This window comes from Sus scrofa, chromosome 12 (assembly GCF_054392235.1).
Source record: "Sus scrofa isolate SSC_HxYL_T2T_F1_AM1 chromosome 12, Sscrofa_HxYL_maternal_Yorkshire_Landrace_v2.0, whole genome shotgun sequence".
In the NCBI taxonomy this organism is placed as follows: domain Eukaryota; kingdom Metazoa; phylum Chordata; class Mammalia; order Artiodactyla; family Suidae; genus Sus; species Sus scrofa.
The window spans coordinates 585,998-611,167 of NC_139394.1; the positions used below are offsets into that span (position 1 = coordinate 585,998).

General features: G+C 57.9%; 1 protein-coding gene and 1 long non-coding RNA gene across 3 annotated transcripts in view; one reads left to right on the forward strand and one right to left on the reverse strand.

Moving 5' to 3' along the window:
• The first annotated feature begins 9,574 nt into the window (after nt 1-9,574).
• Nucleotides 9,575-13,267, forward strand: LOC146397954 (uncharacterized). The gene is made up of 2 exons (XR_014820501.1): nt 9,575-11,842; nt 12,305-13,267. It is a non-coding gene; the product is annotated as an uncharacterized LOC146397954 (long non-coding RNA).
• Nucleotides 13,231-25,170, reverse strand: part of FOXK2 (forkhead box K2) — a 54,781-nt gene continuing 42,841 nt past the window's right edge. Inside the window, exon 9 of one of the 2 annotated variants that reach the window (XM_013989821.3) lies at nt 13,231-16,234. In XM_013989821.3, the coding sequence (XP_013845275.2) occupies nt 16,044-16,234 (191 nt within the window). In that variant the 3' untranslated portion in view covers nt 13,231-16,043. Of the gene's footprint in view, nt 16,238-25,170 lie in introns of both variants that reach the window. The other variant, XM_003357920.5, reaches the window with a different exon arrangement.

The following is a 25,170-nucleotide window of genomic DNA, read 5'->3' on the forward strand; positions in this document are numbered from 1 at the left end:
GAGGGCGGTCCCCCTGAGCCAACCACCGGCTCCTCTTTGCCCCGCACAGTCCCCGCAGCGCGTCCAGGTTTACATCCGACCAGGAGACGCTCAGTCACAGCGCCCGGAGGTGCCTCAGGCTGGTGAGGGAGGCAGGGCTGGGAGAGGCTGAGCCCTGGGCAGCCCGGAGTGTTCCAGAGCCTCTAGGAAGAGCCCGCGGCCTGCGGGCGAGCCCCGCCGAGGGGCTCAGGTTTGTCATAGGCGCGTCGCCTCGAGACTGCGGACGCGGTGACTGGCCTGGGTAGGGCCCCGGACGAGGCTCCTGGACACAGGGCCTGCAGGCACCGTCGCCCCCCAGGCCCGTCGTGGCCTGGCTTCGCCCCGAGCAGGTGTGGGGAGCAGGCCCACCTCCGCAGCCCCCCGGACAGTGGCAGTCGCCGCCTTTCAAACGAATGACCTCTGACGCGTGCGGTGTGAGCTGGGGCCTTCGCCACCCTGCCTCAACCCCCGATGTGGGTCCAGGGGGCACAGTTGTCAGAGTCCCCGCCCAGGGCTCCCACGAGGCCTGCTGGGGGCCGGGCTGGTCAGGACTGGTCTGTCCAACCCCAGTGTCCACAGGGGACATCCAGGGGCCACCTCACAGGGCCGTGGACGAGGAGGGCTCCGAGGTCCTAGGTGGGGCCGGGGCGTGGAGGCTCGGCCGTCCCGCTGGGCTCAGCCGCAGTGCCCCTGCTCCCCGAGACCTGGAGGCTGAGCCCCGCTCCCTGCCCCCGTGCAGCTTGTGAGACCGAAGCCGTGGGAGCTGCGTCTCTGCCACCAAACCAGACTTGCAGACGGTCTCCCGCCAGGTCCTCCTCCTGTGACAGGCCTCGGCGTGACAGCAACGCTCTGGGAACTTGCGCTGACGTTTTGCTCTTCGACATGGATCAGGAAATGCTTGAGATCAAAGTACAAACTGTCTGCTGTAAGACAGGAGAATCATACAGAAGAAGCAGAATACTCACCCGCCCTGTGGGGGCCTCCAGAGAAGACCCTCCGGGAAGCCCGCGCCTTTGGGGGAGGCCAATTCTGCAGCATTTCGGGGCCCGGCTTCAGCTTTTCCCCACACGTGGACGTGTCAGGACACGCTTCCGTTGCCCAAAGATGCGTATTGGAGTTTTTCGCTTTCACAAACGTCTTGGAAGCGCCTGTGCGTCCGCCTTTACCCCGTCCAGCTGTTTCTGCGACAGCGGCACCTGCTCCTGCGAGGTTTCCTGGCTTGGCTGCCCCTCCCGCCACGAGGCCGTCCGCCTCGGCCTGGCCTTGACCGAGCTCGGCACACAGGCTGACCTTCCCTGAACCAGAAAAGAGCGACGTGCGCCAGGCCGGACGCTTCCAGAGCCTTCGCTGGCCGTCTCCAGCTGTTTTGTAACTTGTCTGTCTTGTCTGTGAGAACCCTGGTCATTTTTTCACCTGCTTGTTCCAGTTTGAGGGGTTGTGCTTCTCTGTGTTGCGCCCGATCTGTCGGCCTTGTTGCTCAATAGTTCCTGGTATCAGCTCACGATTAAAACAAAAGGTTTTCCAGGGGTGCTCTGTGTGGTCTTTGCTTTCCTGCTTCGTCCCGAGTGTGACGTCCGACGCGCAGCGAGGTGCGGGCCTTGTCTTGCTGCTCCAGACGGGCGCGGGGTGACCCACTGCAGGGCACCCACAGCCCACTTGATGCTGCAGGTCTGGGGTCTCCTGCACCGTGGTGCCCGGTGTGCTTTTCTGGTTTTGATGAAAATCGTGCATGTGCCCTGTGATGAGGCCACGTGTCAGATTCCCTTGTCACCCGCTGACTTAGAGTTTTCTGCGTACGTGGCTCCGCTGACTAGAAATATTCTTAAGGACTTTTTCCCCAGATGAACTTTAAATGAAATGATACTTGAGACTCTTATAGTTGATTTACAGGGTTGTGTGCACGTCTGCTGTTCAGCAGAGTGACCCGGTCACACGTCTGTGTCCATTCCCTTCCTCATATTACCTCCCACCACCTTCGACCCCAAGAGACTGGGTTGAGTTCCCTGTGCTGCACGGCAGGACGGCAGAGCTCACCCCTCCCATCCTGCTGTGTGTCTATAGTACCCGAAGTAAATCTTTAGTTTGCATCTACCAACCCCAAGCTCCCAGTCCATCCCACTTTAAAATTCTATTGGAATTTCTTTCTTTTTTTTTTTTCTTTTTCTTTTTACGGCTGGACCCACAACATATGGAGGTTCCCAGGCTAAGGGCTGAGTTGGAGCTGCAGCTGCCGGCCTACACCACAGCCGCAGCCACGCGGGATCTGAGCCACATCTGCGACCTACACCACAGCTCAGGGCAACGCCAGGATCCTTAACCCACTGAGCGAGGCCAGGGATCGAACCCGCAACCTCGTGGTTCCTAGTCGGATTTGTTTCTGCTGCGCCACGATGAGAACGCTTGGAATTTCAAAACTGCAAGTGCGATTGGCTCTCAAGCGCTGAGGGACAGAACGTGCGAGGATTTCATAAACGTCTTCCCCCAGCGGTGACGCGGTGGCGCGGGGAGGCTCCGAGGCGGTGTGAGCCCGCCCTCGTCTTCTCTCTTCTCCAAGTGACGTGGAGCTGGGCCACGCGTGTGGAAAGAAGCCGTGAGTCCCCGTGTCCTCTCCGTGTTCTCTTTCACGATGACGAGAACTGTTTTATGAAGTGACGGTTTGCAAACTGTGACGTGGCTGCGTTGGTGTTCTTGTGTGGATCATGCGTGGGGCTCATTGAGCTTTGTGAATTTTCGCCAGGAAAGCCATGGCTTTCTTCTAACTTGTGAACATTCAGCCGTTATTTCCTCAGATAATTGTTCCTCCTTCGTCTCTTTCCTACTGGGATGCAAGCGCACGTGCTTCACAGCCTGTATTGTAAAGTATTTTCCTGTTTTTAAAATAGGGTGGTTTTCATTTCCTGTGGACTGCCACCGTTAATGACCTACCACTGCCGCGCCGCCCACTCTGCCCAGAGCCTATACCGTGCAGTTTAAGCTTTAGATGAATTTGTCAGTTTTAAATCAGCTTCTGATTCTTTTTTTTAATATTTATTTCTCTTGCCTTTTAGGGCTGCACCCGAGGCACATGGAGGCACCTAGGCTAGGGGTCCAATTGGAGTCGTAGCTGCCGACCTCCACCACAGCCGCAGCAACGCAGGATCCTTCACCCGCTGAGCGAGGCCAGGGATCGAACCCCCATCCTCATGGTTCCTCATTGGATCCTTTTCCGCCGAGCCACAGCGGGAGCTCCGGGAGCTCCTAATTCTTAACTAAGCTTTTTCGCTTGTTCGTTCGTAGGAACAATCATGCTTTACATCTCTGTGTGTGTTCAGAGCACCCGAGTTAAAATCTTTGGTGACTCCCATCTAGACACTCTCGGAGCAAGTCTGCATTAATTTTCTTTTCTTTTTTTCGTCTTTTTGTCTTTTCTAGGGCCACTCTCGTGGCATATGGAGGTTCCCAGGCTAGGGGTCCAATCGGAGCTGCAGCCGCCGGCCTCCACCACAGCCACGGCAACACAGGATCCGAGCCGCATCTGCGATCTACCCCACAGCTCACGGCAACGCCAGATCCTTCACCCACTGAGCAAGGCCGGGATCGAACCCGCAACCCCACGTTCCTAGTTGGAGTCGTTAACCACTGCGCCACGACGGGAAGTCCTCCATTAATGTTCTTTTATTCCGAGTAAGCGTCCCCCTACCTCGTGCGTCTGCTACTTCAGGGTTGTAGCCTAGACACCGTGTTGGTGGACTTTAGATATTCCAGAATCTGGTGTGTTTCTCTGAAGAGTGTAGATTGTTCTGCTTTATAAAGAGTGTAGGCCCCTTGCGCCCCCCGACCCATCCGCCCAGGATGAAAGCGCGGCGAGCGAGGCGTGGGCGCTGAGCGGAGGGCTTCCCGCCGCTGGCGGGGACAGGCGTGGGTTTCTGCCTCCATCATGTCCCTGCCTCCATCACGTCTGAACCACACCGCCGAGTGTCCGGCCAGCCCGCGATCCTGCGCTGACCCCTGCCCGGCCTGCGCACGTGGGCCGCTCTCCTCGGTTACTAGTCATCGTGAACTCGACCTGCCGGTGCACGTGTGGGAGTGCGTGTGTGTGCTCGCCCGCGTGCGGAAGAGACGCTCGTCTGCCATTCTGCAGTGTCATCGCCACATGTGGCTCATGGATATCAGGTCAGTTGTTTTGGTGTTAATTTTAAAACTATTTGCTAGATGGAGACAGAGTGGATTTTAACAAAAGCACATGTCCTCAAGAACTGAGGACTAGTGGAACATGGTTTTAATTTTTACTGTATTTTTAAGGCTGCACCCACAGCGTATGGAAGTTCCCGGGCCAGGGATTGAACCTGTGCCACGGCAGTGACACCACCAGATCCCTTAAGCCCCTGTGCCACAGCAGGAACTCCGACGTGGGTGTGAAGCTCGACCTGAGAGAAGCCCCCGGAGGCTGTTCTCGCCCAGACCTTTGCTCTGACTGAGCTGCCCACGGATGGGGCGGCATGTCCTGTTGTTCTCCTCCGGGCCACCGGCCGGGGTCCTGTCGCTGAGCGAGGCCTCCCGGGCGGCGGATGAGCACGTGTTGCCGCTCCTGGGCAGGTGGCCCCCATCACGGTCTAGCTCTGGCCGGAACCTGCGGAGGAGGGTGTCCTGGGGACATCAGAGCAGACGTGTGGCTCCTGCCCGGGACACGGGCTCCTGCCAGCAGGCGCTTACAGCCATTGTGCCCATGGCGACCAAGGCCGTCCTGTCCTGTGAGCGAAAACAAGCCACGAATCAGGCTACGTGATTGATTCAAATACAGGAATGGACAGGGTTTCTGCTCTCAGACTTGAGACCAAAACCAAGTTGCTTTTCTGATGCCGAGGCAAGAGCTGACTCGTTACACCGTCCCGAAGCTCTTCCCGTGAAAAGCACGGTTTCCTATTAAACGTCGTACTGACCTGACGGCCAAGCACGTGTCCCGCGGGGCAGTCTTCCAAGGCCTGAAAGTGTCCCAAGGGAGGCGTGGAGGCCACCAGGACCTCGGTGCAGCCCGACTCCCGTGAGCGGCCTGTGTGCTGGACGGGGCCTGGGCCTGGAAGGAGGTGATGCCCCCTCCTTGCAAAGCCAGCGGCCGAAGAAGCAGCCGCTCGGGTCTCCAGAGCTGGCCGGCTGGCGTGTGAACCGCATCCGAAGCCGCCGTCCCAGGTGGACCGGCGTCCGGGGCACAGTCTCACTGCTGCACAGCCCGTCAAGGCCACCGAGCCAGATGCCACCCGCGGCCCCCGGCCCCCCCAACACTGGCCTCCGTCCGGCGCTAGCACCTGGGACTCCCGCATCTTTGCCAGACAGTTCGGCCTGGGCCGAGGCTGCGTTTGGTGTCTCAGCGTCCCGCCCAAGGCGCCCCCGTGGCTCACTCGTTCCTCCTTTGAGGGCTTTCGTGTCACGGCTTGTCCGTCCGTCCACCACGGAAGGACACTTGGAGTGTTTCCAGATCTGGGCGACGACACGCAGTGCTGCCGTGAACGCCGTGGCGCAAGCTCTTGGCGGGATCTGATTCCTTTGGGGGTGAGATGCAGACCCGCTCGTGTGTCTTCACAGGCGGCGGCTGCCCCCTCCTCCAGCGCCAGGACTTCTTCAGCCCAGATGACCGCGTGCCCCGGGGAAGCCACGGCCGCTCCCCCAAGCCCCCTCCCTGTCCTGGGCACGGGACGGGCTGTCCCGTCCGTGGATCGGCCTCTTCTGGACATGTCGGCTGGAAGCCGTTCCGCCGCAGGCAGGGACCGCCGGCTTCCTCAGCTCGAGCCGCAGCCCGGGTCGGGCGGCCCTGCTCTGCGGGCCCAAGGGTGTTCTGCACGGAGGGGCCTCGTCCGGTGGTCCGCTCCCACGCGCGGGGTGGGCGCCGGCGTCGCTTGTCTCGGCGGCCGGGGCGGCGCTGCCGCAGACGTCGTGCACCGAGGCGTGGGCTTGCGGGCCGTGCGGTAACTCCTTCCAACTTGGGAGGGGCCCGAGCTACCGTCCGTGGCCGCTGCGCTCTTTCACTTGCCCGCCAGTGGTGCCGAGGCTCCTGTTTCCCCGCATCCCTTTATCTTCTTTTTTTCCAAATCCACACCATCCTGGTAGGTGTGCAGTGGCTCCTCGTGGTTTTAGTTTGCGTTTTCTTGGTGGGCAGTGATGTTGAGCATCTCTTCGTGTGTCGGTTGCTTGGTTGTCTGGGAGACACGTCTGCCCAAGTCCTTTGCGCGTGTTTGTAATTGTGCTAAAGTGCTCAGAACAAAACCGATCACATGACGTGTTTTTCTCCACCGCTCGGTGGCAGGAAGCACATCCGCACTGCTGGGCGGCCGTCACCACCTGCACCCCTGGAGCTCTTCTCCTTCCCAAACGGAAGGGCTGTGCCCATTAAACGCCCTCCCATTTGTGCCCCTCAGCCCGTGGTAGCCTGTTTCGCTCACTGTCTCAGATTTGAGCGCTATCGTACCTAAGTGGAATCAGACAATATTTGCTTCTGCTTTGTGTCTGGCTTATGAGTGTCTTCAAGGGTCATCCGTGTTGTAGGATGTGTCAGAACTGCATTTGTTCACCTTTTTTTTGGTCTTTTTTAGGGCCGCACCCATGGCTGTGGAGGTCCCCGGGCTAGGGGTCCAGTCGGAGCTGTAGCCGCCGGCCTGCACCACGGCCACAGGAACTCGGGGTCTGAGCCACATCTGCGACCTACACCACAGGTCGCAGTAACGCCGGATGCTTAACCTGCTGAGGGAGGCCTGGGATCGAACCCGCAACCTCACGGTTCCTGGTCGGATTCCTTGCCACTGTGCCACAGCGGGAACTCCCATTTGTTCATCTTTATTTTCTATCATTTTACTTTGTCTTTCTACGGCCGCTCCCGCAGCGTGTGGAGGTTCCCAGGCTGGGGGTCCAGTTGGAGCTGTAGCCACCAGCCTACGCCGGAGCCACAGCCACGCGGGATCTGAGCTGTGTCTGCGACCCACACCTCAGCTCACGGCAACGCCGGGTCCTTCACCCGCTGGGCAAGGCCAGGGATCGAACCCTCAACCTCACGGTTCCTGGTCGGATTCCTTGCCACTGCGCCCCGACGGGAACTCCCCGTTCACCTTTAAATTGGGTTTCTGGATGTTAGAGTAGGAGTTGCTGCGCGCCCGGTCTGTGGACTCGTCTCTCCACCCTGTTGGTGCCGCCCCCTGAGGCCCGCGTTTTCACGGTCACGAGGCTCCGCCGATGTCGTCTTTCTCGTTGCTCCTCCTTCTGGCGTCAAACCTGAGACTCCGTCGTCAGTATCTGCCCTCTGTCGTCTTCCGCCAGCCCTTCGGTGCCAGCTCAGTCAGGCCGCCGCTCCCGTCAGTGTCGGTCGTTGAAGCAGCGCCGACGTGGACGACGCTGGTTTCGGGTGGTCGAGTAGCGGTGCGGCTGTGCGTCCCGCACCACGGTCAGCGCGGCCTCGCGGGCGCGCATCCCTGTGCTGCGCGTTCCATCCCCGGCGCCGTTTTGCCGCCGGCCCTTGGCGCCTGGGCGTCCCCCCCGCCAGCCCCTCGGGTCCCCTTTCCAGCTGCGTCTACTCCTGTTCCGTCCTATTTGTTTTGTGGCCGATTCCACACCTAAGTGAGAACACACGGAACTTGCCTTTCTCTGACTTGTTTCACTAGACATCCGAGCCGGCCCGGCAGGCATGAGGTGGTATCTTGGGTTTTGATTTGCATTTCCCTGATGAGCGATGCTGGGCATCTTTCCACGTTCCTGTCGGTCGGCTATATGTCGTCTGTGGAAAACTGCCTATTCAGGAGCTCCTGTTGTGGCTCAGCTGGGTAGGAACCCAACACAGTGTCCGTGAGAATGTGGGTTCAATCCCTGCCCTCCTCAGTGGGCTAAGGATCCAGCGTTGCTGCCAGTTGCAGATGTGGCTCAAATCCAGTGTTGCTGTGCCTGTGGTGTAGGATTCGACCACTAGCCCTGGAACGTCCATGTGCTGCAATGCGGCCTTAAAAAGAAAAAAAAAATCAATTGACAGAGTTCCCCTGTGGCACAGTGGGTTTAGGAGCCAGTGTTCTCCCTGCACCAGCTTGGCTTGCTTCCATGGTGGGTTCAAGCCCAGGGATTTCCACATGCCACAGGTGTGTCCAAAAAGAAAAAAGAGGAGTTCCTGTTGTGGCTCAGTGGTTAATGAATCCAACTAGGAACCATGAGGTTGCGGGTTCAATCCCTGGCCTTGCTCCATGGGTTAAGGATCCGGCGTTGCTGTGAGCTGTGATGTAGGTTACAGACACAGCTCGGATCCCGTGTTGCTGTGGCTGTGGGGGAGGCTGGCAGCTGCAGCTCCAATTAGACCCCTTGCCTGGGAACCTCCATATGCCACAGGTGCGGCCCTAAAAGGACAAAAAAGAAAAAAAGAAAAAAAAAGTGCATTAAAAAATCAATTGGCCACGGATGTTTGGGTTTATTTCTGGACTCTCATTTCTACTCCATTGGTCTATGTATCAGTCCTTATGCCGGAACCACACTGGGGGTTTTGGTTTGGTTTGGTTTTTTCTTTTTCAAGAGCCACACCCACAGCATGTGGACGTTCCCAGGTTGGGGTCTAGTTGAAGCTGCAGCTCCCAGCCTACACCACAGCCACAGCAGCTCGGGGTCTGAGCCATGTCTGTGGTCTACACCGCAGCTTGTGGCAGTGCCGGATTCTTAACCTACCGAGCGAGGCCAGGGATCGAACCCCCTTCCTCATGGATCCTTGTCGGGTTCGTAACCCCTGAGCCACGACGGGAACTCCACAAACCACACTGCTGTGATTACCGTCGCTTTGTCGGAATTACTGAAATTGGGAAGCGTGGATCCTCCGACTTCTTTATTTCAACACTGTCTTGGCTTTTTAAGGCCCTTTATGCTGCTTTCTGAATTTGAGGACTGGCTCTTCCATTGCTGCGGAGCGGACTTCTGGAGTCCTGACAGCGACTGTACTGAACCTGCAGACGGCTTTGGAGGTGACGCCGTCGTCACGGTATGAAGTCTACCTGCCCAGGAACAAAGGATGTCCTTCCACGTACTCGGAATTCCATGCTACGGATTTCTGAGTTTTTCCTGCTTGAATTTGTTGAGCTTCTTGTACAGGTATTTATCTTCTTTTTCTGCCTCTTTTTCCTGATTCTCATAACACAATGTGGGGTTCTAGACGGTATCCCACACTTCTCCTTAAGTTGTTCTGTTTTTCATTCTTTTTTTCTCCTGATTAGATTGGGTTATTTCAGTTACCCTGTCAAGTTCACTGATCATTTCTGATGTCTGGTCAGATCTGTTGAACAGATTTGATTTTCAAATCTCAGCTATGAACTTTTCACCTCCGGAATTTCTGTATGATTTGTTTGTATAATTTCTCTTTATTGATTACTCTATTGTTCATAAACTTAGTTCTTTGTCAATTATTTCCATCAACTCTTTGAGAATATTTAAGACTCTGTAGTTAACTCTAATTTCTGCGTTTGCTCATGGATGGTTTCAATTTTTTTCACCTGTGAATGACCCATGGTGTTTTTGTTTGTTTGTTTGTTTGTTTTTAGGGCCGCACCCACAGCAGATGGAAGGTCCCAGGCTAGGGGTCGAGTCCGAGCTACAGCTGCTGGTCTACACCACAGCCACAGCAACGCAGGATCTGAGCTGTGTCTATGACCTACACTGCAGCTTGCAGCAACGCCAGACCCTTAACGGGTACACTGAGGGAAGCCAGGGATTGAACCCATATCCTCAGAGCGACAGCGTGGGGTCCTTAAGCTGCTGAGCCACAGTAGGAACCCCCACAGTTCTCTCTTCCTTTCCATGTTTTGTAATTGTGCGTGTGTGTGTGTGTGTGTGTGTGTGTGTTTCCCATTTCTTGGGCCGCTCCCGCGGCATATGGAGGTTCCCAGGCTAGAGGTCTAATTGGAGCTGTAGCCACCGGCCTACAGCACAACCACAGCAACGAGGGATCCAAGCGGTGTCTGCGACCTACACCACAGCTCACAGCAACGCTGGATCCTTAACCCACTGAGCGAGGCCAGGGATCGAACCCACAACCTCATTGTTCCTGGTCAGACTCGTTAAAACACTGAGCCACGACGGGAGCGCCATATGTTTTGCAATTTTTTGTTGCCAACCAGGCATGTTGAATATTGTAGCATGTGAGGCAGAAAATCAGTCTCTCCCCTCTCTCCCAAGCACTGCTGCCTTAGTCCTTGGGGCCTTGCAGATCTTACAGCCAAAGGCTGTGGTCATCCGTGTAGTGACCTACAAACCATCTTCACACACTGTATTTCTTGTCATGCATGGTCACTGAAGTCTGTTACTTAAGCTTCTGTTCAACTAAGGTTGTGTCACAAATTTCTTTAAATTCCTGGATCAAATAAGATTGGGGGGGGGGAGGCTCTTCTGCCTTTTTATTTTAAATGGCTATATCCACAGTACGTGGATCGCCCCAGGCCAGGGATGTAATCTAAGCCACAGCTGCGACGTGTGCCACGTTTAACCCAACGTGCCAGGCTAGGGATCGAACCCACACCTCCACGGCACCCAAGCTGCTGCAGTTGGACTCTTAACCCACCGCGCCATGGTGTGAACTCATTCTGCCTTTTGAATCCCCGGATTCATGCTACCAGAGAGGCTGTTCTAGCTGTGGATGCTGAAATAATGACCACGCTGAACCGGCTCCTCAGCAGAGTTCCAGGCAGATTAAAACACACAGCTCGAATCTCTGGAGGCAGAAGCTCCTTTTATTCACCCTGGCTTGAGCAGGTTGTGCCAGTAAGGTGGGGTGCTGTTCCCCCCGGCTGCCATGGCGGGGCTGGGCGTGGTGGTGGCTACATGAAATGCCAAAATTCACTGAAATCTGCCAGCCTTTCTTTATCAACCACCTCCTTGGATGTTGTGAGTCTGAGGAGACTCCTCAGTGCTAAAATAGTTATTTTAGTTCTTGTCGTGGCTCAGTGGTTAACGAACCCAACTAGTATCCATGAGGATGCAGGTTCGATCCCTGGCCTCACTCAGTGGGTTAAGGATCTGGTGTTGCTGTGGCGGTGGGGTAGGTCGCAGACACAGCTCGGATCCGGTGTGGCTGTGGCCGTGGCGGAGGCTGGTGGCTGCAGCTCTGACTGGACCCCTGGCCTGGGAACCTCCACATGCCTTGGATGTGGTCTTTAAAAAACTGAAGCGTTAATTCAGACAGATTTTGCAAGCTCAGTAGTTGATTTGGTGGGGTACTGATTCCTGGAGCTTACCTATGTTGGAAGGGTTTGAGTTACACGTTCAGCTGTTTTTTTTAGGTTCCCAGGCTAGGGGTCAAATGGGAGCTGTAGCCGCCGGCCTATACCACAGCCACAGCTGCACCGGATCCAAGCCACATCTGCAACCTGTACCCCAGCTCACAGCAATGCCGGATCCTTAACTCACTGAGCGGGGCCAGGGATCAAGTCCGGGTCCTCACGGATGCGAGTCGGGTTCATTAACCACAAGCCAGGACGGGAACTCATTCGTTCTTTTTGAGTTGCGTAACTTCATCTGCGTTGAGAGCACTTGCCCTCATTTCATGGGGTGTGGTCGCAGCTCATGTCCTTTCTGCTGCCCCCGGCATATGCTTACGTCGCTGTTTTCTCTCCCTTTAGGGGTTTTCCTGGCTCTTTGCACATCGAGTCATTCTGGATGGTTCTGGACATCTTGCGTGGTCTCTGAATCCTATGTAAAGCCTCTAGAGAATGTTAACTTTTTTTCTTTTTTTAAAGCAGGCACATGATCCAGCCAGGGTCAGACTGAACTGCCAACCTACCCGCTGTGCGCCGTGGTTCCAGGTCAGTGGTTCTCCAAGCTTGCCGAGCAGCGTGGGCAGCTCAAGGTGAGCCGGGGGGCGGTATCCAGCTCCAGGGGGGGCTTTCTCTACCTTCCTCTAGGCCTTGATGTCCTGTGCGTCCTGTCTCCTGACCCTCAGCTAACAGGCCCAGGTCTCGGCCCCCCCGTGACGTTACGCACCTCGTGGGGCCAGATAAAGCCTGTCTCCCTCCCACCCCCGCCTGGACTGGCAGCGCCCCTGGTCCGGCCCCTCCGCGGGCCCACTGTCTCCAGGGTGTGCAGTGCTGATGCCCAGGCCATCCCAGAAGCTACGCCAGGAGACGCGGGGGGACAGTTGAGGACAGTCGTTGCTGCAGGGGCTGCTCTTCTGGGGATGATCCCCTGCTGTCGCTTCTTCCACGACCGAGACGGTTGCTTTGTCCCGTGAATGCCCGAGACACAGGGCAGAGCGTGTTCACACCATGGGGACCTCAGGACGTGTCTCAAGTCAGAACTTCTGTGTTCACAGGTTTCGTCGTCTCACCAGAGCGCGTCTGAAACCTGCGAACACTGGTCACTGGGGACAGGAGCACGGAGGCGGGTCCACCTGGGTCTTTCCACCCCCGCACGCGGTGCAGCCTCACCTCCGCTCGGGCCTCAACTCACCACGCGGTGATGGCACGGAGCCTCCAGAGCTGCCTCAGCCCACGGGACGGCACGGGGCCCAGACGCGCGCCTCCCCCAGCGGCTGCCACCCTCTGCTCTGAGGAGCTCGTCGGCTTCCACGAACCGAAGGCCTCCTCTCTCGACTCCTTTCTCGGGTGGAGGAAGGTCACCCTGCAGGACGGCGGTCGCCTCCCCCTCCGCTCCATTCACTTCGGCGTGAACTACGGCATCACCAGAGCGGCTCCTCCGGAGCAAGAAGGGGCCGAGACCTAAAGCACTGGAAGCAGGGATCCGCCGCGGACCCCGGCCCCAAAGGCGCGGCCGTCCAGGCCGCTGTCCGCACCGCCCTGCCTGTCTCTAGGGAGGGCGCCACTCTTCGCTCCGTGGGAACTGTCCTTGAAGGCGGTGCCACACCCCGGGTGACAGGCCGGGACCTGCGTGCCCGCCTGCCCCTTAGACACGGTTTCCGTCTCACAGGACGACGTGGCTCAGCTGCTTTGCAACGTCCCTTCCCAGGCTGAGCGCTGAGCCTGCAGGAGAAACGGCAGCTACGGGCTGTTCAACTCCAACTCGACGGCAACAGCCAGGCTGACTCAGCGGGGCCTGCGACCGGAGCCTGTGCCCGGGCACACGCGCTCCCCCTTCCCGCGGTGGAGCCCGGAGCTGGCACTGCTGTCGTCACAGCCGCTCCTTCCGACACTTGTTCCAGCGCACGAGGCCTCTGGCGAGCTCCGAACAGAGCAGTGCCTGCTTAAGCTTATCCAAAGGACAATGATACTCTGTATTCAATTAAAATTAATAAAAATATTTTATTGAGTTTCAGGAACTTGGTACGTTTAAAATTTCAAATCTTTGCACACAGATCACCACTATACCTTATAGAATAGTGGAGGTTAGGACCCGAAGATTGTCACTTGTCTCCTTGTGTCACAAAGCACAGAAATCCCAAGTCCTGACACGGCCCCACCCTCTGACCGTGACTCTGGCCTACTCTGTCGTCCTGGGAGGGGACGGTGCGAGGGGTGACGTGTCCGGAGAGCTCAACTGTCCGAGTGGAGACCCCCCGACTCGAGAGGAAGCTCAGTCCGCGCACGAACCCGGGAGGAGCCGCGTCACTCGCCTCCCGCGTGAGTCCCCCTTTTGCGTCTTGTCGGGTTCAGGGCGAAGCTGCTGAAATGAAGTTTCTTGTCCCTGAGGGAGCGCAGACGTTTGGCAAAGGTCAGAGCAGACACTGCCTGCAGTGAGGCGCTTAGGAACAGCCGTGCGCGGCTGGGCAGGGTCCAGTGCGACGTGACCTCTGCAGCACCAGGCTTCCCCCGGGGCCACGGGAACCAGCTGTTTCTCCCAGGGCTCGGGGGCCACAGGGCTCCTGGGACTTCCGGGCTAAATTCAAACATAAAAAGTGCCTGCGGTGTGGTGGTTTGTTAATCTGTGGGGTTTTCTGCCCTCTCCCTGGCATTCTGAGATTTCTATGTGCCAGTGAGTAAGCCGACTGAACAAGACGGAGGAGCAGCAAAGAGACCGCCTCACCTGTGACAAGGGCGCACGTTAGCGCCTGACAACGCAGCCTGTCCTCCTCTTCTTGGGCTCTGAGGACGGGCGCTCTTCCGACCCATGAGCCCACCAGGGAGCCCCCCAGACCCACACAATCCACACACGGGCATCATCACCCACCGACAGGCGGCGCCTGCAGGCGACGGTGGTGGGACGTGTCTCCTAGGAGCACGGGCCAGGCCATCTGCCCGCGGGGGGCCCCGTCCACCTCCCTCCCCAGAACTCACGGTCAGGGGCTCCAGCGGCCATCAGTGAAGCCACCCAACCTCACACGCGGACACAGCGTGATCTGAATGATTTTGCCGACTGCAAACCTTCTGAGTCAAAAGAGAAACACAAACGTACATTCCAAGGTCTCTGGAAAGTGCCTGGGAGGCAGGCTGCTGCCTGAGGCACTCGGACCCGTCCGTGCTGCAGTCTGCAAGCGAGGCTGTGCCACTGTCACACACGTGGTCTGGAGTTGACATGATGGTTTTATTTCTGAGATGGCTGAGTTATAAATCCAGCTAGTGTGCAGTCATTTCATAATTTTTAATACGCATCGTCTGCAATAACATTGTGACAGCTCCATACCGTGGATTGACACACAATACTGAGAACAGATTTATCATATTTGGTCTTTAGGTAAATAATAAATGTTTTAAAATTGCCTAAATATACCATTCTGAGCCGTTTCATTCCACCAGGAAAATACAGGGTTTTTTCCCCTCTCTTTAAAAAAAAAATTAAATACCAAAATAACTACATTTAAATAAATAACGTTATGATGATGACATTTAAAAATTCACAAGAAGGCCAGCGCCCTCTTTCTGCCTGCAGGGCTGCTCAGCTCCGAGCCCGGATCGCTCTGGGAGGCGAGTGGCTGCTTCCCGAGGAGGGCGAGGGCCGTGCGAGGCCGCCGCCTCCGACTCTCTCACCTTCGCTTGCTCTCCGCCTGCTCTTGTTTGGGTGGGAGAGCAGTGAGCCGTAGTCCTCGAGTCAGTTCTCACAGGCGAGGGGCATTTCCTAGTACAAGTCAGAGAACGACCTGGATGTTTCCAGCGCTTGCCCAGAGGTGCCGCAGGAACAGGCAGCTTCTGCTCCAGTGCGAGGGGGGCTTCGGCAGCGCTTCGGGCGGGCGGCCGGCGGGTCAGACGTGCCGAGAGCTGGTGATGGCACCTCCGCTGCCGACGCCCTCGGGGAGATCTGTGACATCTGAGAGGATGTGTGATAAAAAGATTAAATCTTTTTTCCAAATGAAGAAGTGATAGCTCTGTTGTTTTAAACATACACACTACGTAGGAGACCTGTTTTACTGAGAGTGGAAATTGTGCCGGGGTCAAGGTCGACACAAAGGGACAAACGACAGCAAGGAGCAGAGAAGAGAAACAGGAAGCGCAGCTCCGGAGCCCGGCGGCTCCTCCGGCGGGGGTGGCGCGGTCGGTCGGTCGGTGCCCCGCGTGGGCGTGGAGGAGGAGCAAGAGCAGCGGCCCGGGGCTGACGAGGAGACCCTGCGGGTGTCGTCAAGGGCCCCATCTGACTGGAGCAGGACAGACAAGGGTCCGTCATCCCAGAGGCTGCAAACAAACAACAAAAACAAACAAAACCACGTCGCTGCTTCTCCCCAGACGAAATCCACGCGAGAGGTCCGTGGGATTCCGAGCGTGCCAGGGCGGAAATGGAGTGATCTGAAATGTCAAAGACCCCATTACTTTGCAAAGAAAGAAAGTACACCTCAAAATATTCTACTTCCACGTGTCAACAACAAAACACTGTCTCGTGCGCCAGCGGCGGGGGCCCCGGCCCCGGCCCCGCAGATCCGCGTCCTCCCCAGGGCGGGGCGCGCGCTGGGCGGGAGGCCCCCCGCGCTGGGCGTTGCCACGCGGTCTTGTCGGGGTGACGCCGGTCTCTGCGCGCAGGGGTTTTAAGGCCGCCTGGGTGTGTGTCCAGTGCGGAGGGGAGTCCACCGCAGGGCCCTCTCCCCACCGGGAGCACGCGCTCGGGCGTCGCGAGAGGCAGTGTCTCCTTTTGGCACCACAGGTTGACAGTGACGTGGGAACGCCCGGCCGCTAGTTCTGGACGCCCTTCTCCCGTCCGGCGGCCGGTGCGTCCACGCTCAGGGCGATCACGATGCCCTCGCCGTCCTCGGTCTTGACCCGCTTCAGCTCCGGCTGCTCCGCCGGGTCGCCGTTCTGGCGCTTGGTGGGCAGGGAGGCCGAGGCCGAGGCGTGCGTGGCCAGCATGTGCAGAGGACTCGCCGCTGCTGTGGAGAGACAGCAGGTCAGACAGAGCCCGTGCCACCCGGAGGGCCTGGGTCCCCACCCCAAGTCAGCCGGGGCCTCGGCGGCGAGCGCTGGGGCTGACGGCTGGCAGCCTCCGCGTACCTCCTGCTGGCGGGCAGGGGTGGTGGAGGCCGGGCCCGGAGCAGACGCCGCCGCACAGTCTCGGCCGAGAGGCTGCTGCCAACGCCCCCGTGCGCCCTGGCGGCGTCTCTGCACCGCCACGCGGGCCCCGCTTCTCTCCCGCCTTCCTCCCCCGGCCCTGCCCTGCCCTCGCCGGCCGCCGCCCTGAGCAGCCAGGCACCCGCGGAACGGCCCAAGGTTGCCGCCTCCACCGCGTGGGAAGGTGGGCCTGGGCTGGGCGACGCCACACAGGCTGGGGGGGGGGGGGGGCGGGGGCCGGGGACACAGTGACCCGGAGAAAGTAGCATCGGTGTGGGGGACCCCTGCCACCCGCCCCACGCCTTCGTGCCCCGAGGGAGGGTCGGGGCCAGGGCAGCAGACGCCTGGTATGGAGAAAGGAGCGCAGGAGGGCAGCCCCGACTCCCGGCTGCCCTCAGTGCAGAAAGGAGCCTGTGGGACAGACCCACACATCTGGGTGGCTCTTGACGGCGTGCAGGGTAATCCAGTGAGGAAAGGAGCATCGCTAAAACCACACAACAGCTGCAAGACGCAAAGGAGAACTGTTGGTGACCGGGCTCCTGACAAGGACCCGTCACGCCATCTCTTTGGGAGGGAGGAAAACTGCAGAACGCTGACGACAAAGGGGACGTCCCTCATCCCGCAAAAGACACGCGTGAAGGCAGCACGCCAAGGCACAGACCCGGAGGAAACACGTGCAACCTACGCATCTAGTGGTGGCGTTACCTCCAGAGCACAGAGGCAAACAACCCGCACCGTCCAAGTGGGTACACCACCCGCCCTCCCACCACGGCGATCCTCAGCCGCGAAGGGAGCCGGCGACAAGACGCTCGGTGTCAGCCGCCACCAGGAAAACAGGGAGTTGAGCCAAGGGACCAGCCCAGACTGGCCAGAGGCTGGCCATTCAGAGTGCTGGCAAGGACACAGCCACAGAGGGAACCGTCCTCTGAGGCTGGGGAACGGGGACGGTCTCTCGAAAGGTTACTCGTCCAGCACATGACCTGGCCAACCAGCCACCCTTGGCTGTTTACCCAGAGAGACGAGCACGGGTCCACCGTGGGAGATCAGTCCAGGCAACCACGTGGGAGCTGGTGGACGTGGAGGCAGAAGTTCGGCCTAAGCTCAGCCACCGCTAATACGATTCGCACCCACCCAAAGCAGCCAGAACCCCCGATACACAACTAACAGGAGGCCTCTAGCTCACCTCCACTGTCCCCTTTCAAGAGGGACGGCTGTGTCCTTCTCCTGAATAAGGCCTGCGTGCGCTGGGGCGGCATGGAGCCTGGGTCCTCCCAGCAGGACACGTGTGTCACTGCCATGGCCCCCGCGCAGAGAGCCCAGCTAGTCTGGGAGGTGCCCAAACTCTGGCCTGAACCAGTGCTACTGGCGGAGGGTGGAGCGAAGGCAGAATCAGGGCAGCAGGGGCTTAATGTAGGTCAGGGCAGATGTCAAAGCCAGATTCCTGAAGGCAGGCAAGGGCCGGGCCAGGAGGGAGCCTGAGGAGCAGGAAGAGGAGACATCCCCACAGGAAGGGGGGAAGGGCCCTGGGCCCAGTGAGCAGGAGGGAGGGACGCCAGCTGAGCACAGGGGGCCCAGGACGCCACGTCCCACCTAAGCGACAGGAAGCCACCTGGAGTGACGGGCACACCCGTGCTAGGGGATCACACACACGAGATGGGCTGGGGCCGAGAGCCCGCCTCTCTGCTCCTCAGAAACCCCGGGCATCAGAGCACCAGGCTTTCCTTCTCACACCTCCCAGGTCGCCAGGGGTCAGGGCAGCCCTGTGCTGCATGATCCAGGCAAGTGCCTGGTGACACAGGCTTCCTGTCCCCAGGGGAGAGGGGAGAGTGCGGCAAGGGCTCTCCTGGGAGGGGCTGGGCTGCCCAACAGGTGCCTCAGCAGGAGGGTGACAGCCCCAGAGTGTCCTTCCAAGGGACGCCGGGCACACCCTGACCCCTCACCCCCACCCGTCCATCAGCACGGAATGTGCACACAGGCAGAGGCCAGTGGCTCAGCCTAGATGGTGGCATAGCCTCCTCGTGGCCGGAAATGCCCCCAAACACCCGTCTCGGGCCCGGAAGTTTGCCGTCCCACCTCAGCCCCAGCCCCACCCCGCCGTCCTCGCCGACGTCCTGTCCTTGGTTCAGGACACCTCTCCACTCAGACTCCACTCCCGCCGAGTGTGACCACAGACCGTTCCTGCTACAGGCCAGAACACCTGCTCCCAAGAGCCGCCTGACACAGACCCAAGGGGCTCAGTGCCCAGGGCTGAGCCACAGCAGGCGGGATGCGGGGCTGGCGGGCGCCGAGCCGCCGACCCGGGGAGACGCGGAGCGGGCTGGTCAAGGGGTGAGCGCACACCTGGCTCTCCGCCTCTGACTGGAGACGGTGTAACCTATGCTGCTGGTCTGTCACCAATGCGTCCTTGCCGTGTCTTCCTGTGAAGCCCTTCGCACCACAGCTCTCTCTGCCTAGAACACTCTGGGCCTTTTCAGAACTATGCTCAGAGGCCACCCGAAACATCAAAATCACCAATGAAAAGCCTAGACCATGAAAACCGTGGCCCTGAGAGACGGTGAGAAGGACACATGTTCACAGCAGGAGCAAGAACGAGGAGGCGGAGCCAGCACACGGCACTCAGTACCCTGGTGCCCCACTTGTGCCCACAGGAGCACTGACGTGGGTGCACCTCAGGGAGCAGGCGAGGTCTGCAAATGCGGATCCACGCACACTGAGGCTCATCTGCACAGGGGTCACCCCCCAGGCGTCCCCCAGGGCACCACCTGGACGGGGCGGGTGCAGTGGCAAGCAGTGACCCGGAGGAGGCAGTGGGCAGTCGCTCCAGTGGGCACTCTGCCTGCTGCAAGCATGACCCGCGAGCGGCTCCTAGAGGCCGGTCAACAGGACGCATGACCAGCAGATAAGGGGTTCTGAGACACGGGCCACCCTCAGCCGTCACTTCCTCGCCCACAAAACCACGCCCACAGCAATGCTGGATCCGAGCCACCTCCTCACATCTGGCAGGGCCTGGACCCCAGCGCAGCACAGGCTGGAGGCTGGGGTCACTTCTGTGGACACGCAGACTCTGGAGGACGACAGGGAAAATGCTGCTCGAGGGAGGACACTACCTGCAGGATGTGGACACCCTCCTTCCTGGGACCCCCCGACCCAGAGGACGGAGGCCTAGGGCAGCAGTCCCCACAAAGACTGCCCGGGTGCCTGGGACCACAGCCCAGGTCGGGAGAGGCCGACAAGTGGCCAGGGCACGGCTGTGTTTTCTGGGGGGCAGCGTGAGCGGCCCAGAAGCTGCCAGGAAGAGGTCCCACCCAGCAGGGGTCTGGGCCAGATCCAAGTTCATTCCACAAGGCCCACATTCCCCAGACACCAGAGCCAGCCAAAGACACGACGGGGAGAGAAAACTCGAAACCAGTATCCCTGATGCGCACAGACACGGCATCACCAACAAAGTATCAGCACATGAGTTCAAGGGCACGCCCCCCCCCCCCCCCCCACCGCCGCCGGGAGAGGGGATTAACCCCAGAAAAGAGGGTGGTTCAACGTGTAAGACCCAGCAACGGAAAACAGTGCACTCGCAGAACGGGGGAAAAACCCACACGATCTTTTTTAGGGGCATACGAAACTCAGGGCCAGGGATCTGAGCCGCTCCACAGCTGCGAGGCAAGCCACATCAGTGCCAGCTCCTTAACCCACGGTGCCACCAGGGAACTCACACATGATCGTCTTTTTTGGGGGAGGTGTCTTTTAGAGCTGCACCCACTGCATATGGAAGTCCCCAAACCAGGAGACAAAGCAGGGCTGCTGCTGCTGGTCCACACACTGGGTCCTTAACTCGCTGAGCGAGGCCAAGGTATCAAACTCGCGTCCTCATGGATACTAGCTGGGTTCGTTACCACGGTGCCGCCATGGGAACTCCTGATCACCTTCTGGGTTTTTTGGTCTTCCTGGATGCGAGCCAAATCTGTGACCTACACAGCTCACGGCAGCGTGGCCAGGGATGGAACCCACGAGCTCATGGTTACTAGTTGGGTTTTCAACCCGCTAGTCACGTAATCTCGTTTTTGTTTTTTGCTTTGCAGGCCACACCTGCGGCATATGGAAGTTCCCACGCTGGGGGTCGAATCCGAGCTGCAGAGCCGGCCTATGCCACAGCAACGCAGATCCAAGCTGCATCTGCAACCTACACCACAGCTCACGGCAACACCGGACACTTAATCCACGGAGCAAGGCCAGCGAGCGAACCCACATCCTCACTGATACTAGTCGGTTCGCGACGGCTGAGCCACAATGGGAACTCCCTTTTTAAAAATTATCACTACTTTTTTATGGCTGCACCCACTGCATATGAAAGTTCCTGGACCAGCGATTGAATCCAAGCTGCAGCTGTGACTGACACTGCAGCTGTGGCAACACTGGGCCGCGGGACTCAACCCGCACCTCTGCAGCGACCCAGGCTGCTGCAGTCGGATTCTTAACCCACGTGCCACAGCGGCATCTCCCAGATGGCCATCTTAGGTAATGCCAAAGACTGAAACTCAGCTCGTCTGCGACCTACCAGTCCCCGTGGGCACAGTGCCTCTTCGGCCTCTTCAACTGCTCGGTCTCATTCAGTGTCTCCTGCTGGGAGAGTGTCACCCGTGGTCCTTTCGGCAGAAGTGGGAACATCGGCAGGATGGAAGAGGAGGAATCCCCAGACCTTATTCTCCGGAGAAACACCACTCGACATACTGCCTGAACGAATTTATGAAAACGCCACACCCCTGTGATGAGGTCACGGCAACTGAGAGCCACACTGAAACGGTAGGAGAAGCCGTCCCATTTCACCCCGAGACCCCTTTCCCCAAACCAGCAGAGCTCGGCACAGACGGGGGTGGGGAGTAAGACGGCCACGATTTACAAAAAGGAGAAGAGCAAGCGCTGGTGCGGGTGGGCACGAGTCGGGGCACTCCTGTGGCACTGCGGGTGGGGGGCAGGGATATGGCTGCTGTGGAAACGATTGGTGGCGCCTCAGTAAACTGAACCCAGAATCACCACAAAACCCAGTAACTTCACTTCTAGGTACACACCCCAAAGAAATGGAAACAAGGGCTCAAACCAGCACGTGTGTATGAGCTCTCATGGCCACACTACTCCCCACGGCCAGGAGGGGAAACAGCAGGAAAGGAAACGCATGCGGCTAAGGAACGGCGCGCGGACACAGGCTCCGGCAGGGGTGAGCCTCGGCACACCATGCTGAGAGGCGAGCTGCGAAAAGCCACACGCCACAGGAGTCCACGCACAGGAAACCTCCGGTTCAGGTAAATCCTGGGGCCATACAGTACACGGGCGGCTCCAGGGACCGAGCTAAGCGGGGGATGGGAAGTAACTGCATTATGGGTACGAGGGCTCCTCGTGGGGTGAAGAAATGGCGTTTCAACTAGTTAGAAGTGATGGCTTCGGAGGTCCCGTCGTGGCCCAGTGGTTAACGAATCCGACTAGGAACCATGAGGTTGTGGGTTCGATCCCTGCCCTTGCTCAGTGGGTTAAGGATCCGGCGTTGCCGTGAGCTGTGGTGTAGGTCGCAGACACGGCTCGGCTCCCGCGTTGCTGTGGCGCTGGTGTAGGCCGGTGGCTACAGCTCTGATTGGACCCCTAGCCTGGGAACCTCCATATGCCGCGGGAGCTGCCCAAGAAATGGCAAAAAGCAAAAAAGACAAAGAAAAAAAAGTGATGGCCTCAAAAAAACGGAGTGAACTTAATGCCACTGAACTGCACACCTGGAAATGGTAGACTTTTTTATGTTATGTACAGTTCACCACAATTAGAAAAAGGCAGGCATGTGGAGTTCCTGCTGTGGCGAGTGGGCTAAGGAGCCAGCGGTGCCGCAGCTGTGGAGCAGGCTGCAGCTGCAGCTCAGGTTCAATCCCTGGCCCAGGAACTTCCACATGCCGGGGTGTGGCTGGAGGGGGAAAAAAGGATGGTATAGAGATCTGAGCCCTAAGGAGACACTGGGAGATCACTGCTCGGAGTTCTCTTGTGGCGCAACGGGTTAAGGGCACAGCGTTGTCACCGCTGTGGCGTGGGTTCAACCCCTGGCCCAGGAACTGACGGGTGCCAAGGGGAGCATAGGCGAATTACACCTCAATAAAGCTGTGGCTGGGCATCTTAAATAAAAGATTAAAAAGAAAAAAACTTAATCCAGAGCCAAATCATATAGGAGTGTGTGTATGAAATAAGTAAAACGGGAAAATCTGTCTTGAACTTCGTAATTTCATCACCTCAACCACATTTGACAAAAATAATTGACGTTAATTAACCATTAGGTTCATGTTCCTCCAAACAACTAATAAGTATATACAAATATTTATATCCTGCATGTTAAGGAAGAATCTGTTGCTGTTGATTTAGCAAAAATAAAATCATTCTATGCAAAAAACAAACAAGCAAACAAAAAAACAGAGTCCCTATTGTGGCTCAGTGGCTTAAGAACCCAACTAGTATCCATGAAGATGCGGGTTTGAGATCTGGCCTCGCTCGGATCTGGCCCACATCTTCATGGATCCAGTATTGCCACAAGCAACGTAGGTCGCAGACGCAGCTCGCATCTGGCGTGGCTGTGGCTGTGGTGGAGGCCGGCAGCTGCAGCTCCAATTGGACTCATAGCCCAGGAATGTGCATATGCTGCAGGTGAGGCCCTAAAAAGATAAAAAAAAAAAAAATTCCTGTTTATTTTTCAACAGTGATAACAGTACTATGCTTATATATTAAGAAAGCTCTGGAGTTCCCGTCGTGGCGCAGTGGTGAACGAATCCGACTAGGAACCATGAGGTTGCGGGTTCGATCCCTACCCTTGCTCAGTGGGTTAAGGATCCGGCGTTGCCGTGAGCTGTGGTGTAGGTTGCAGACGCGGCTCGGATCCCGCGTTGCTGTGGCTCTGGTGTAGGCCGGTGGCTACGGCTCCGATTAGACCCCTAGCCTGGGAATCTCCACATGCCGCGGGAGCAGCCCAAGAAATAGCAACAACAACAACAAAAGACAAAAAGAAAAAAAAAGAAAAAAAGAAAGCTCTTATCTTCTGGAGACACTAAGACATGACATGACTCGTCCGGCTCTGGATGGGAAGGGATGGGGCAGTGGGAATATAGAACGAGACTGGCTGTGAAAAAAATGTCCAGAATGTTTGTTATTCTCCATGATAAAAAGTTCAGGAGTTCCTGTCGTGGCGCAGCGGAAATGAATCTGACTAGGAACCATGAGGTTGTGGGTTCAATCCCTGCCCTCACTCAGTGGGTTAAGGATCCAGCGTTGCTGTGAGCTGTGGTGTAGGCTGCAGCCGTGGCTTGGATCTGGCGTGGCTGTGGCTGTGGCGTAGGCCGGCAGCTGCAGCTCCAATTAGACCCCTAGTCTGGGAATCTCCATATGCCGCGGGTGCAACCATAAAATGACAAAAAGACAAGAAATAAACCCCCCAAAACCAGTTTAAAATATAAAAGCTTCTGATTTTCAGAATTCACTAGTAACAGGCACTGCCTCCCCTTCTCCAGAGTGACTTTCAGTGGAAAGGCGGTCAAGGTCATGCAGTGTCCACACCAAGCCTGACGCTTGCAAGGAGTCTTCCTAGGGGCGCACCTGCCCTTCCTGCCCTTCTCAACAGCCTCCTTCACCCACTCAGCCAAGCTGCATGTGGACGAAAACGTCAGGATGGAGCCAGAAGCAGAGCCAGAGTGAAAACACTGGTGCTGTGAACCCGAACATCACTGACCGAATATCCAACCCTTTCTGGACCCAGTGATTGCTAAGTAAAACACCGCAACTAGGGGTTCCCACTGTGGCACAGGGGTTAAGGACCCAGCATCAGCTTTGCAGGCAGGGGCTGAGGTGGCTGCGGAGGCACGGGTCAGACCCTGGCCTAGGGCCTTCCACGTGATGCTAAGGCACATGCTGTCTGAGCATCACTGGCCTACAGAACGGCTCAAGACCGGGAAGAACGGCTCAGGCCAGAAACAGACCGTCCACCTCTCGAGCCACCTGCTCCCAGACGCACGCTGGGCCCCGCGTTTGCTGCATCTAGACCATCCGTGTCCACACAGCTGCTCATGGAGCAAAGAAGAGCGGGGCCCGAACGACTCTGAATTCCTTAGGAGATGCAGGGCTTGAGGAAGAAAGCACTTTCTTTGGCCACACCCGTGGCATACAGAAGTTCCCAGGCCAGGGACTGAACCCACGCCACAGCAGTGACAATGCCAGCCCCCTAACCTGCTAGGCCGCCAGAGAACTTAGAAGAAAACATTTTAAATGGGCAACTGATTGCAAATTTCTCAGTTTACCCGCAGGTGGCCTGTTACCTATCACTTAAAAAACTCCGAGAGGTTAGTCTTCCCTAGAAGACACTTCCAATAAATACGGGAGGGGCAGGGTGGGCCCCGGAATCACTTGAGTTCCCTCAGCAGCTCAGTGACGATTCAGAGGCCCACACACTAAGCCTTCTGTTCCCCACCCTCTTCCAAAGCAATGACTTCTGGGCACCGAGAGCTGCTTTGGGGCAGGGGCTCCCGATCCTGCTGTTTGAGGACCTGGATCCCTGCAGGTGCCTGGGATCGGGACAGGGCAGCGTCCTGACAGCCCACACGTGGGCACAGCAGGCACTGCACACGCGGGGTGAGGTCGCCGCTGAAACATCCTCACACGTGGTCCAGGACCACCAGCTCCTGAGCTGACTTAACAGCCAGCTGGACCCCAGCCTTCACACTGCTCCCCGGGGCTGAGCAGAAGGAAAGCT